Consider the following 15505-nt stretch of genomic DNA (forward strand, 5'->3'; position numbering starts at 1 on the left):
ATGTTGCGCATGCGCATACCTGTGTGAAGAAGAGACCAGGAGTTAATGATGTCATCTTGCGCGCGTTCACTTATCTTCTACATAGTGCAAAAGATTTTTTTACTATAGGTGGATGGCAAATTCTTGAGAATCTTAAAAAAAAAATGTGGCGGATCGGTAGGCGGACAGTGACCATACAAGGGGGTTAAGTTTTGAAATCGAATAAATATTTTAAAAAAAGTTATTGAAAAAGTAATGAATGAATGAAACTTAGGTTGAATACATCATGCTAATGTAAATTTGAAGTTTAAATTTCAGAGTATACTGTCCCTTTAAAAATGTATGCTCTATCTGAATCTTAAAAGAAAACAATTGGGTTTCATGTCCCTTTAAGTTATTAAACGTGTGCATACATTGTGGCGCTTTTGATTGCATTTGCATTCTTGCAGTATTAGTAATCTGTAACTTTAAGGGACATGAAACCCAATGTTATTTTTTCATGATTCAGATAGAGCATAGTTTTAAAAAAAAAATAAAAAAAAAATTCCAGCTGACACAGTATTTTATCAAATTTGCTTCATTTTCTTGGTATCTTTTCTTGAAGAAGCAGCATTGCTCTACTGGGAGCTAGATAAACACATCAGGTGAGACAATGACAAGAAGCATATATGCAGCCACCAATCAGACGCTATATCCTAGTAGTGCATTGCTGCTCCTGAACAAGCACGTAAGCATACGAGCCCAGCTGCTTTATAGATCACCTTCATGAGAGCTGAATTGCAACAGTGCAACTCTTGGTAGGGCCCCCTACCCATTTGTCTCTTAAAAATGCATATTATACCAAGAGAACAAAGCAAATTTGACAATATAAGTAAATTGCAAAGTTGTTTAAAATTGTAAACTCTATCTGAATTGTGAAAGAAAAACATTGGGTTTCATGTCCCTTTCAGTGTATTAAGATTAAACTAAAGGACTTTTCAATGTGCTAAAAAAAACAAAACACCTTTTTAAAAAAAAAAAAATCAGTGGTTTAAAATCATTGCAGAAAAAAAATGCTCAAAAGCTTTTCTTTAACCACTGGGAAAAAATCCCCTGGCTGGCACATTCCACCAGCTTACATTTTTTAAGGAATGTAAACACTTTGAGATTACAATACAACATTTTAAATAAAGTCTAGTAAAACACCTTTACAATACACTTTCATTATTTTGCACCCTTTTCTGCAATTAGACTTTGAAAAGAAAGTTTTTTTCTAATTCCAAGAATTGGAAGTTAACATGTCTGTCTATCTGTTCCCAGTTGGCTTCAGTAAGGGTCCTGCTGGCTATGGGTCCTGCTGTAGCCTGTGGTGGGTTCTGCTGGCTATGGGTCCTGCTGTAGCCTGTGGTTGGTTCTGCTGGCTATGGGTCCTGCTGTGGCCTGTGGTGGGTCCTGCTGGCTATGGGTCCTGCTGTAGCCTGTGGTGGGTCCTGCTGGCTATGGGTCCTGCTGTAGCCTGTGGTGGGTCCTGCTGGCTATGGGTCCTGCTGTGGCCTGTGGTGGGTTCTGCTGGCTATGGGTCCTGCTGTGGCCTGTGGTGGGTTCTGCTGGCTATGGGTCCTGCTGTGGCCTGTGGTGGGTCCTGCTGGCTATGGGTCCTGCTGTGGCATGTGGTGGGTTCTGCTGGCTATGGGTCCTGCTGTAGCCTGTGGTGGGTCCTGCTGGCTATGGGTCCTGCTGTAGCCTGTGGTGGGTTCTGCTGGCTATGGGTCCTGCTGTGGCCTGTGGTGGGTTCTGCTGGCTATGGGTCCTGCTGTGGCCTGTGGTGGGTTCTGCTGGCTATGGGTCCTGCTGGCACCTGTAGTGGGTTCTGCTGGCTATGGGTCCTGCTGTAGCCTGTGGTGGGTTCTGCTGGCTATGGGTCCTGCTGTAGCCTGTGGTGGGTTCTGCTGGCTATGGGTCCTGCTGTAGCCTGTGGTGGGTCCTGCTGTAGCCTGTGGTGGGTCCTGCTGGCTATGGGTCCTGCTGTAGCCTGTGGTGGGTTCTGTTGGCTATGGGTCCTGCTGTGGCCTGTGGTGGGTTCTGCTGGCTATGGGTCCTGCTGTGGCCTGTGGTGGGTTCTGCTGGCTATGGGTCCTGCTGTGGCCTGTGGTGGGTTCTGCTGGCTATGGGTCCTGCTTTGGCCTGTGGTGGGTTCTGCTGGCTATGGGTCCTGCTTTGGCCTGTGGTGGGTTCTGCTGGCTATGGGTCTTGCGGTGGCCTGTGGTGGGTTCGGCTGGCTATGGGTCCTGCTGTAGCCTGTGGTGGGTCCTGCTGGCTATGGGTCCTGCTGTAGCCTGTGGTGGGTCCTGCTGGCTATGGGTCCTGCTGTAGCCTGTGGTGGGTTCTGTTGGCTATGGGTCCTGCTGTGGCCTGTGGTGGGTTCTGCTGGCTATGGGTCCTGCTGTAGCCTGTGGTGGGTTCTGCTGGCTATGGGTCCTGCTGTAGCCTGTGGTGGGTTCTGCTTGCTATGGGTCCTGCTGTAGCTTGTGGTGGGTTCTGCTGGCTATGGGTCCTGCTTTGGCCTGTGGTGGGTTCTTCTGGCTATGGGTCTTGCTGTGGCCTGTGGTGGGTTCGGCTGGCTATGGGTCCTGCTGTAGCCTGTGGTGGGTCCTGCTGGCTATGGGTCCTGCTGTGGCCTGTGGTGGGTCCTGCTGGCTATGGGTCCTGCTGTGGCCTGTGGTGGGTCCTGCTGGCTATGGGTCCTGCTGTGGCCTGTGGTGGGTCCTACTGGCTATGGGTCCTGCTGTGGCCTGTGGTGGGTCCTGCTGGCTATGGGTCCTGCTGTGGCCTGTGGTGGGTCCTGCTGGCTATGGGTCCTGCTGTAGCCTGTGGTGGGTCCTGCTGGCTATGGGTCCTGCTGTAGCCTGTGGTGGGTCCTGCTGGCTATGGGTCCTGCTGTAGCCTGTGGTGGGTCCTGCTGTAGCCTGTGGTGGGTTCTGCTGGCTATGGGTCCTGCTGTGGCCTGTGGTGGGTTCTGCTGGCTATGGGTCCTGCTGTGGCCTGTGGTGGGTTCTGCTGGCTATGGGTCCTGCTTGCACCTGTGGTGGGTTCTGCTGGCTATGGGTCCTGCTGTAGCCTGTAGTGGGTTCTGCTGGCTATGGGTCCTGCTGTAGCCTGTAGTGGGTTCTGCTGGCTATGGGTCCTGCTGTAGCCTGTGGTGGGTTCTGCTGGCTATGGGTCCTGCTGTAGCCTGTGGTGGGTTCTGCTGGCTATGGGTCCTGCTGTAGCCTGTGGTGGGTCCTGCTGGCTATGGGTCCTGCTGTAGCCTGTGGTGGGTCCTGCTGGCTATGGGTCCTGCTGTAGCCTGTGGTGGGTCCTGCTGTAGCCTGTGGTGGGTTCTGTTGGCTATGGGTCCTGCTGTGGCCTGTGGTGGGTTCTGCTGGCTATGGGTCCTGCTGTAGCTTGTGGTGGGTTCTGCTGGCTATGGGTCCTGCTTTGGCCTGTGGTGGGTTCGGCTGGCTATGGGTCTTGCTGTGGCCTGTGGTGGGTTCGGCTGGCTATGGGTCCTGCTGTAGCCTGTGGTGGGTCCTGCTGGCTATGGGTCCTGCTGGCTATGGGTCCTGCTGTAGCCTGTGGTGGGTTCTGTTGGCTATGGGTCCTGCTGTGGCCTGTGGTGGGTTCTGCTGGCTATGGGTCCTGCTGTAGCCTGTGGTGGGTTCTGCTTGCTATGGGTCCTGCTGTAGCTTGTGGTGGGTTCTGCTGGCTATGGGTCCTGCTTTGGCCTGTGGTGGGTTCTGCTGGCTATGGGTCTTGCTGTGGCCTGTGGTGGGTTCGGCTGGCTATGGGTCCTGCTGTAGCCTGTGGTGGGTCCTGCTGGCTATGGGTCCTGCTGTGGCCTGTGGTGGGTTCTGCTGGCTATGGGTCCTGCTGTGGCCTGTGGTGGGTCCTGCTGACTATGGGTCCTGCTGTGGCCTGTGGTGGGTCCTGCTGGCTATGGGTCCTGCTGTGGCCTGTGGTGGGTCCTGCTGGCTGTGAGCTGATTCGGTGGTGCAATAGGGCACTTGACTGGATTTGCCCCCCAGGCCTAAGGCTGCCAGCCCTCCCTCCCCTGGTATATTGTCACATAAGGATGTTTAACTTCTATTTTGTACCACTAAAACTGCTTCAGTACCATCGAATGATTAAAAGGGATAGAAATGTAAAAATTAATATGTGCATGTAATCTTAAATAGAAGCATTCCCAGAGGCAGAACTTTTTTCATGTGAAGTTTTTTTCTGCAGGTCTCAGAGTAGCTGGTGTTGCTGCATTTGTTGCCCTTACTAAGTGTGCACGAGGACAGGTTAATGTGCAGCCTCACTGCTCTCGGTTGTAGGTTTCCACAGTATCAGTCTGCCTGGGAACCTGCTCTACTGTACTGCTGGGGTCTATATGCTTCACTTGACAGCACAAGGGGCATTTTTATTTGTGCTGCGGGGCTGTTTCTTGTATTGCCAGCAGTGTTAGTTACTTCCTCTCACTCCTCTTCCAGATGTTTCTCCTCAGCGGAGCAGGGGGAAAAAATGATCACTGCTTCTTTTTAACTCCTGACTATCAGAGATGACTGCAAGTGTAATGCTGGCAGCCATTGGGTTAACTGCTCTGCCTTCTAGCTACTGGGCCATAAATTATGTGGGAGGGGCTGTTGCTCCAGAGAACTAGAATTTATGACTCCTAAAGGTTGGTGCAGAAATGAGTCTCGAGTATGGCCTGATTTTTATTTTACAATTTACAATGATCTAGATGGATTTTTTAAAATATATAGAGAAAGTCACCTCTCTATGAAATAGATCTCTCTCTCATAATACACACCAATTTAAATATTTGTTAATTATGACAAAGGCTGAAGCTTTCCAAAATGAGTTAATGGGATATGCACAGTATTTTGACAATGGCCTGGCAAGGGTCCACAACCCAATTTTCAGAATGTGCATATCCCATTAACTCATTTGGAAAATCTCAGCCTCTGGGTGTATATATACACACAAACACACATTCATTAACCCCTTCAAGCCAGGGCCAAGTGTTTAACAAATAAAATTATGGAATCCTCGATGCTCTCACGTGAATTCAAGGATGGGATCAGTACATGTGGGGCTATCTTAATGGCATTAAGGGGTTAAAGAAAAGAGAATTAACAGGCTCCTAGATTTGTTTAATTTGTTCTGCCCTGCTTCATGCTTTCCTGTTGTGTCGTCACCTTGCCCTGCACTGAAGTTCAGGAAGGAGGAGAAAAGTGAAGAGAGAGGAATGCAGTAAATATTTCCATTGTGATAGAACGGAACAGTGACATCTACAGGTAGGAATGAAAAGTCTAGGCACAATATAGTCTATTATTGTTGGGGGGGCAGACCAGAAGCCAATCTTGTGCCTGGGCTCTTATATGTTTTGACTGCTTTGCCAGTATCAACACTTGTTCTTTTATAACAATCTTTGATGTCATACTTTGTTGCATATTTGTAGTTCCTTTTATCTTTTTATATGACGGTATCCCTGATGATGCTCAAATTCATATATTTTCTTTGTATTGTTCAGAGAGTTGTCAGTCACTGCGGGGGAGAAGTGAGTTGCCTACAGACCAGTCTCAGCCGATATGTTGCCTGTGCTAACATGCAGTATGTCTTTATTTCCCCAGTATATACTTCTCGATTTTACACCTAGCACCTCAAACATTACATTTCTGCGTAAAACATCCGACTATGAAATTTTGCCCCTTAGGCACGTTGTTCACTCCATAATGCTTACCTCTCTTATTAACCTAATATCATGGAGTTACATTATAACATTATCCTGGAATGTGGGCGAATCACATCCCCCGCAAAAAGGAGTAGAATTTTACACCACCTTAACTCGATACATGCAGATATAGTGTTCCTTCAACAGACCCATTCGACAACCGAAGAACATGAAAAATGAAAGGTCAGATGGATGGGCAATATCTTATATACACAAGGACAGAAGAAAGGAAATGTGGAGTTGCAATATTAGTGAGGAAGAGCCTCCCAATACTTTATCTAACACGTGATAGATAGCCAGGGAAGGTACATAATTACATGTCTTCATATAGCCACTCACGCCTATCAACTCTTTAATGTCTACATCCCAAAAAATGATTGCCCAGTTTTTTGGACTCCCCTGCAATCACTGCTAATACAGCATCGATTTTAATCGACACGGGAACAAGGCTGGGAAATTACTAGCAAAAATGGTAAGACTTTGCACTCCTAAATCCTATGGTTGCATCTATCTGATTAGGTGCCTTCCTTAAAGTGAAGGTAAACTTCCCATGTTTGCGATCCACAGTAATATTGTTCTCCAAAAAACGATATAAAGTTGCATTCATCGTTTTTTTTTTATAAATTTCCCTCTAAACAAAGTTATAGCCGTAATCCATATATTCAATTTTCATCACCTAAATCAGCCCGTATTTTTAATTTTTTTTCTCCCAAGGTCACGTTTTTTAAATAACCTATTGAAATCCTGGCCGTTAGGCGGCCGTTGAACTACGTCACCCGCCCACATCTTACCCTGCGCATGCTCAACAATTTTCAATGATGAAAATGGTGTTTGGAGCGCGCTCCCGTTTGGCGCATGCGCATTGGATAGCTTAGCCAAGAAACAGCATCTGCTGTCACGGACGGCTCAAACTAAAAAGCTGTTCTCGTTCACAAAAAACATAGTACTCAATGAACACATTATTGTTATTCATTGAGTACTAGGTTTCTAGCGCATTGGAGACACCAGTATCGTTGTGACGCGCATGCGCGGTAGACTGAGAAACAGCCGATTTGCGCATGCGCATTAGACAGTATCTTCGTGACCGCACATTAGAGATACATATAGAGCGGGTGGGACCGCTCTATACGTCACATAACAGCAATATGGGAAGTAAAGGATGGGAGGAGTTTGCCCTGTAACGGTAGGAACAAACATAATGAATAAAACTATTTTTTTCCAAAAAATGATAAAAAATTTTTAGCAATCATAGTAAACTTATTATATTGTAAGCATTTATGAATTCTAGGGGTATTAACATTACCTTCACTTTAAGTCAGATTCTACTGGAATTGGTTTCATATTATAGCTCATTATATGCTAGGTTAGAGATTGTAAAAACAGCCAAACAGATGTTTTATAAGGAAACCAGAGTCCCAACGTTATCAGATGAACAAAGATCTTCTCTAAATGCTCCCATCTAGCTTCAAGAAGTCATTAAAGCCATCAAAACTTCTAAGCTATGGAAAGCAGCAGACCCCGATAAACTCCCAATAGTTTTATAAAATTCTCTGTATAGACATAGCTCTTACTTTGGCGGCTCTGTTTTCTAGTTACTTGACTGGCCAGACCTCACCGGACAAGAGATTCACTGAAGCACACATCTGTGTGCTGCCCAAGCCAGACAGGGACCATTCTCTCATCTCTTCATATAGACCTATTTCTCTACCAAACATGGATTATAAATTATTTACAAAAAATATTAACGGATAGGTTAGCAGAAGTTTTACAATTTTTGATATACCATGACCAAACCAGGTTTATCAAAATTCGTTCCTCAGTTTTCAACATTTGAAAAACCATAACAGTTATTTCCCACTATTGGCCTAAGCAGCTTTCTGTGTTTGGTAGAATACATCTTCTTAAGATAATTGCACTTCTAAAACAGCTGTACCCCTTGCAGATGCTGCTATTTCTCTTGACCATGAAAGATATCCAAACCTTATCACACTATTTTGGCACTTTCATTTGAAAATTGAAAAATCTAAGGATCAGTAAACTTAGTCTAGCAATGCCAAAAGATACAGGGGCTCTACAATTTCTTAATAACTTTTGGCATAACCGGGCTTCCGTCATAAAACTTGTTATAGATTAGCTTACTCGGTCTAATCACTTCTGCTCTGGTCTTTTGGAGCAAGAGGTTATAAGTCATATTCATCCTGCCTATTTGCCACTTTCTAAACAGTCCTCTCTTTCTCCACATATTAAACATAATGTTCTTTTGAAACCCTTTGAGTGCTAAGCTAAATTTAATATTTTGCTATTTTTTAACTTTATTTCTTTCCCCCAGATCCCCAAGACTTATACCATTACCTTTTCAATGGTGGGTCTTGGGGGTCTGTAGCTGCTTAGATCCGACATACAGGTTTAAGAGCAGCATGTCCCCTTTCCCTATACTTTGTATTGACAATTTTAAATAAAGTTGCGCGGTGACGTCATCAGGTCAATGCGCGTGACGTCACCGCACGTAACGGGAATCCCCGGCGATGCCTGTCACTATGCAGGCCCGATCGCTGGGGTAGGAGCGGATGGGGGCCCCCAGACTGCAAAAAAAGTAGTTGAGTGCTAATGACGGCTCTGAACCGTCATTAGCACTCAATGGGTTAAGGATCATTTGAGGGCCTGGGTAGAGCATGCAAATTGTGTGGAATACATTTTGACGCTAGTAAATATCAACCTATCCAAGGGAACACTAAATTCTTGCCTAGTTTCACCACCAAGGCTTTTCAACTGTGGCGTAGTCAGGGACTTACCTCTGTGGCACAGCTCTTACATCCGGTCTCCGAGTATCCTTCCTTTCTCAGAGATTCAAGAAAGATATAATCTACCTACCTAATATTTACAAATTTGCATATTTTCAATGTCACCAAAATGTCCAACAGCTTTTGCCCACTGGTAATAGTAGCAGATGTGTCAAATGTTTTCTAGGACTATACTTTATTTGGATAATTGGTAAAAAAAAACAAAAAAAAAAACTGTTAAATCTGATTCTGTTAAATAGAACTAAATAAAGAATAATACAGTATATTGATATTTAATATTGTTTTAAGTAGGGATTGGCATTATTTTTTGCCTTTTTTTTTTCTTGGTAAAATTATTGTGTAGTATATATATATATAAAAAGTTTACTTCATGATTCACATACAGCATAGCATACAATTTTTAAACAACTTTCCAATTTACTTCTATTATCTGATTTGCTAAGCTCTCTTGGTCTCCTTTGCTGAAAAGCATATCTAGGTAGGCTCAGGAGGTGGGAACTAGCTGCTGATTGATGGCTGTAAACATATTCCTCTTGTCATTGGCTTACTGATATGTTCAGCTAGCTAATTTGTTAGAGCATGTGATTTTATCACTAGCTACAGTGTAAAGCTATGTGTTTAACCCCCCACAAAAGAGGTTTAACACACAGTTAAAGTACCACTAGACACCCACAGAGTACTGCTGGTCACAAGAAAAGACTGTTGCTGATCGAATCAGCTGCACTAATTAAACAACCCTGCCACGTGATTAGCATTGCTAATTGGATCAGCATCAGATTCTCTTCAGGACCAGCAGTGCTCTGTGGGTCCCGACTATGTTAAACCTCTTAGTCAAGGTTAAACACGTAGCTTTTTGTGCATCGCCAGTCATAAAATGACACATGCTAACAAAATAGTGCATTTTATTTTATCACTATATTGGCCCTCTAATCATTCTACTGTTGAGAACAAATAATCAGGCACTTGGGTAATGGTGACTAAGGCAGGAAATGAGCAAGGACTGTATAAATCCAAATGGCAAGAGACTATATTAAGACCTACTATTGGATAAAGGAGACAATACTATGATGACCAAGTCATGCTACCTGATTTTTTCTGCCTGCTTTTGGTATTATTGAAACAAACTGCTGGTGAAATGCAACAAATCATCAAAAATGCATTCATAACTTGAGACAAATGTTGATATTCTGTTGTACATGGGTTTGATGTCTACATATTGCTCTTGGGACCTATGGACAGATATGTGTTTTGTTGTTGAGACTGTAAATGTCCCAAAATATCCAGCAAATCGCTCAAGAAGAATTGCTCTGTGTTAAAGGGACAGTGTACTGTAAAATTGTTTTTCCCTGAATGGGCCTCTAAATTCAAAATTAAGGTTCAGGTACAGCATCAAATAAAAAAAATCTTCCCAGCCAACTTTGATTATGAAGACGTGCACACTCTTTATTTGCACCATTTCTGATGCTCAAGCTCCTATTGAGCATGTGCATAAGTGCACTGTTTATACATTTTGTGATTGGCTGATGGTTGTCACAAGATACAGGGGGAGGGGCAATTTAGATTAACTTTGAAATTTGCAAGAAAATATTCTATTACTCATTTCAAATTCAAAGTAAGTGCAACTGCCTTGTCTTTATATTGTGTTTCTCAATTATTCAATTCTACTTTATTAAGTGGTCCTTTAATGTGTTTCAAATTACTTGTTAAACCAGCAGCAGAGTATAAAATGTATGAGAAATTCTCATTTGTTTGTTTTTTTTAAGCCACAATCCATTAAAATGGGTTGAGCTTGCAGGGAAATCAGATATCCTAATTTTCTCACTTTGTGTACACATAAATGCTTCCTTATATCTGTCTGTATTCCAAAGCCCAATACTTAGAAAGCACAATTGAGAAATAGCATATTATTACGTATCTCTCATAACCCCAGTGGTAGTGTAATTTCTTTACATTTTGCAACAGGTTACCTTTCCAAAAACAGCAAGTTTTTCGGGGGGGGGGGGGGGGGTGTTAACCTATATTGCTCAATTATCTTGCAATAAATTACCGTATTTTTCGCTCCATAAGACGCACTTTTTTCCCCTTCAAAAGTAAGGGGAAATGTCTGTGCATCTTATGGAGCGAATGTGACTGGCCTTTGATTAAAAAAAATGAAGTGAATGACATCGCACAGTGTCAGGAGTGAAAAACTAGTAATAGTTAAGGAGATTTTGCTACTATGCTACTTTAATCTCTCTCAGTTGAGTAAATTGCAGTGAGAAAGTAATTTCCTGCTTCCTCTGCTCACCGCCCGCCCACCTCCTAACTCCCGCGCTATGTGATGCCTAGTGTATGTGCATTGGGGATCCTGAGAGAGGAGGAAAACACTCGGACGTACAAGCTATTTGGATTACGGTAAGTTTGGTAATGGTTCCATAAAGGGCAATACAGACACTGGCTGCTGGCACCTACTGTCACACTCGCAGACACTATAGGTGCATGTATACTCAGCAAGTTTTTGCTTGTACGCGGTAGCCCCACGCCTCCCCCTGAGCAGCCACAGACTGACACCCAGGACACCTGCTCTTCCTGTGGCATCAGACTCCTGGAGGACACTGCCAGAATGGACCAGAATTTTTTTAAGAAGATGTAAAGAGGCACTTTTTAATTTGGCTTAGCGTGAGGAACACCCATGCTGTGCCCAAAGCAGCTATGGTCACGGCCGTTCCGGAAGCTACACATTAGCCGTGTAAGGGAGGATGGGAGTGTGGAGACCTAGATGGGCACACTATAACCAGCCCTGAGATGCTAGTGTGGCCATCTAGGTCTCCACACTCCCATCCTCCCGTACACGGCTAATGTGTTGCTTCCAGAAGGGCCGTGACCATAGCTGCTTTGGGCACAGCATGGGTGTTCTTCACGCTAAGCCAAATTAAAAAGTGCCTCTTTAATGCTTCTTAAAAGAATTCTGGTCCATTCTGCCAGCGTCCTCCAGGAGTCTGAAGCCACAGGAAGTGCAGGTGTCAGTCTGTGGCTCAGGGGGAGGCGTGGGGCTACCGGGTGCAAGCAAAAACTTGGTGAGTATGCAGGCACCTAACCGCCCTGAGATGCTAGTATGCCCATCTAGGTCTCCACACTCCCATCCTCCCGTACATGGCCAATGTGTAGCTTCCGGAATGGCCGTGACCATAGCTGCTTTGGGCACAACATGGGTGTTCTTCACGCTAAGCCAAATTAAAATGTGCTTCTTCACTGCTTTCAAAAAGTCCTGGGCCATTCTGCTAGCGTCTTCCAGGAGTCTGAACTCTGAAGCCACTACGTACCGGTATATATAATTTTGCAGAGCTAGGTGGATGGATACCAGTCCATAATTATTATACACACGGACACGCTTTAATAAATGGTTATTTAATACTTTTCATACAGTTGTCACATTTAAACTTTAAATGTGACAACTGTATGTAAAGTATTAAATAAATACTTGTCACTGCTTTTTTCAAGGTTTGGGCTACTTATGCTAAATACAATATTATTGCCAAAAAAGGCCTAAAATTCAGATTATTTTTTTTTCTTGTTTTTTTCCTCTAAAAACTAGGTGCGTCTTATAGTCAGGTGCGTCTTATGGAGCAAAAAATACGGTAGTAGGTGTAAAATGTTGTATTCAAATGTTAGATATATTTAAAAATTACACAAAAGCGGGTAGTATACGTGCTCCTAGCCATAAGCAACTCAAGCAGCAAAACTGAAATGCAATGTGGATTCCAATTTTGGCTAGAATGTCCCTTTAAAACACTACCCTAAAAAACAAACACACATAAATCAAAGCTTTCAACTTGTTTCTAAATAAAGAGACAGGAGGTGTAATCAGATCTCAGCTGACTGTGCACATATTTTTTTTAACCTCATGGTTGAGCCTTGACAGTTACATAATGATGGCAGTGTGGTTTGTGGAGTCATGATGAGATCAGATATTTCTTTAAAAAATTTTTTAACTCAATTAAAAACTCAAGCTTTCATTTCCCACTGAATAGTAAAATTGGAGAAGGTAATACTTTAATTATTTTGCCAGCTTTACCTGTAGTTAAAACATGTAAAATGTTTGACTCCAAAAAGCATTGGATGTGTGATGATGTACAACACACTACACAGGGATTGCTTAATAATTGTGTGGGAATTGATTTCTGCCCCTAACTGTACTACTACAGAACAAGAGAGATAAACATTACACAAAAACGTTTCAAATAATATGTTGCTGGACTGCAAAACAATGCAAGAAGTTATATCCAAATGTTTCATTTATATACAGATATGTAACAGTGCTTATTGTTAATCCCTTTAATATATTGTTAAACACATTAGTAGTCCCTTTGACCTCCTAGTGGAATAGGACAGTGACATAAATGTCCCCACAATGGTCCAAAGTTTAATCTAGACTAGAAATGTCCGTTCCCTAGTAGTTTCCATAAACATTTTGGCCATTGAAGTTACAGCATTTATGTTTCTCCTCACAGTCTGTGACATTGCCTGCAGCTAAACACAACTCTCACACTGTAATAACGAGACGGTCCCCAGCACTTACCTGCCAGCACCATGGCGGTTATAAGCAGGGCCACCGCATGCACACGGTACGGCGCCTTCACCTGGTCCAGCCGGTGCAGCAGCGCGAACAACCCCAGTGTGCACAGCATCTCTACGGCGGCCCCGCTCAGCAGTGAGGTGTGCAGGGGGCTGCGGCAAACTCCGCTCCATGTCCGATGTAAAGGGATTAGCCCCGCACCCCACACTGCTGGCATCACCACATAAGACAGCGCGGAACCCACGAACTGTGCGCCCACTCTCATTGCTGTGTTCCGCGCCGGGGCCTGGTTTCGAAGCCACGGTTGCAGGCTGCCGCACGGATTACACGCGGCCCGGGCAGTGCTGCTGTGTATGATGGTGAAAAGGTAGGTGAGGCCCAAGCCCAGCGAGGGAGACAGGCCGCCCTCGGCACCCAGCAGGGCCAGTTCACTGACACAGCAACATAGCTGTAAGGTTGAGACAACCTCCGTGAGCAGCTCTCCCCGGAGTACCGAGCGTGCCGCCTCACACACAAGCACGACTGCGGCCACAAATAACGCGGATCCCCAGAGCACTTCCATGCCTCATACCTAGCACTACTATTAGCTGTAACCCTGGGGCCAGGGGACTGCTCAGCCTGCTCCTAGTGACATAACAAAACTTCTAGTGACAAACACGAGGCCACGTGCCAAAGCTAGTGGGCGGCCACGTTGTCTTGGTAGCGTTAGATGGTTCGTCCCAGGATAGTGTGCACATGGAAACGCGATAATCCGGTGTGACAGGAAACAGTCCTCATCCTCTGACCGATTTCATCTTTGTTTTGATTAAAAAATATACAGGGATATGAAGGGGCAGTGCCACTGTGCCAGCCACGGACACAAAACTGCCCCCAACATTTGAAGTGACGAGCAGGGCTTTAATAGGGTAAAAGTAAAGGCTTCAGGAGCAAAACTAGGAACTGCCCCAGCATCCCCAAAGTATGCCTGCAAAACACTGGTGGACCGTGGGCTACAGCCCACAAGCCCCCCACTGCCCTGTCCTCAGTGTCCTGGCTTTGGGTGGGTTTAGATTTTAGTGGATGGGAAGTTGTGGGGGGCAGCACAATGTCTTAACCAGAGGGACACTTGTATGGCAGTGGCTGTAACATGTCATAAGCGTCAAATTATTTATCATAGTTGCCAACTTTTGGGAAGAGAGAAAAAACAAAGTTTAATTTTGATTTTATTATTCCTTTAAAGCAGGCTCATAATCATGAATAATGACATGCTTTAATAAATAGAAAATTGAATAGACAACCCAAAGATAACTTATTTTATGTAAGATAACACCTTACTTTAAAGTTTGGGTACTATAATATAAATATATCTATATATAAATGCATCAACAAAGTACAGAATGACGGATTCATAAACATGTATATGCATGCTGACACAGATGGGAGAGACTAATATAATAATCTATTTGATCAGTCACTTTCCAGGTGTATTAAAGTGACAATGTACTGTAAAATTGTTTTTACCTTAATGTGTTACCAATGACTATTATACCAGCTGCAGAGTATTAAATGTATGATTCATTACTCCTTTAGGTTTGTTTTTGTATACAAAACAGTTGGTTTTGTTCTTTGAAACCACAATCCATTAAAACGGGTTGAGCTTGCAGGGAAGTCAGATATTATTTTATATTACCTGTACATTAAAAATACAATTTTATTGCATTTCTATTGTTTGCTGGCTATGTTTAACACTATTCTATGGCATTCTATGGCAAATACGTAAAGGGATACTAAATCTTTTTTTTCTTTTCTTTCTTGATTCAGATAGAGCATGCAATTTTAAGCAACTTTCTAATTTACTCCTATTATCATTTTTTCTTTGTTCTCTCTTATCTTTATTTTAAAAGCAGGAATGTAAAGCTTAGGAGCCAGCCCATTTTTGCTTCAGAACCTGGGTTATGTTTGGTTATTGGTGGCTAAATGTAGTCACCTATAAGCAAACATTATCCAAGGTGCTGAACATAAAGTGGGCTGGCTTCTAAGCTTTACATTCCTGCTTTTCAAATAAAGATATCAAGAGAACAAAGAAAAAAATGATGATAGGAGTAAAGTTGAAAGTTTAAATTGCATGTCCTATCAGAATCATTAAATAAAAAAATTGGGTTTAGTATCTCTTTAAAGTGAAGGTAAAGTTTTACCTATCTGTAAACAATAACAAATTCTTCCTAGTTTAAATAATAAAATAGCTAACTTTATTTTTACAATTCATTATATAATTATAAAATAATCTCAAAAGGGCGTTCTGGAGGATCCAAATGAACTGCGCATGCGCACAGCATTGACTACTAAGCAATGCGCATGCGGTAATCTGCTATCCCAAATTTTTTTCCTAAACGCCTGCGCAGATCATCCCTTAGGTGGATGATGTAGTTTGACGGCCGCCTAACGGCCAGGATTTCA

General features: G+C 43.5%; 1 protein-coding gene across 1 annotated transcript in view; it reads right to left on the reverse strand.

Annotated features, from left to right (window-relative positions):
• Nucleotides 1–13830, reverse strand: part of AQP11 (aquaporin 11) — a 50968-nt gene extending 37138 nt beyond the window's left edge. Inside the window, exon 1 of the mRNA XM_053708685.1 lies at nt 13073–13830. Within this exon, the coding sequence (XP_053564660.1) occupies nt 13073–13631 (559 nt within the window). The 5' untranslated portion in view covers nt 13632–13830. The remainder of the gene's footprint in view (nt 1–13072) is intronic.
• Nucleotides 13831–15505: the final 1675 nt, after the last annotated feature.

Source organism: Bombina bombina, chromosome 3 (assembly GCF_027579735.1).
Source record: "Bombina bombina isolate aBomBom1 chromosome 3, aBomBom1.pri, whole genome shotgun sequence".
NCBI lineage: Eukaryota > Metazoa > Chordata > Amphibia > Anura > Bombinatoridae > Bombina > Bombina bombina.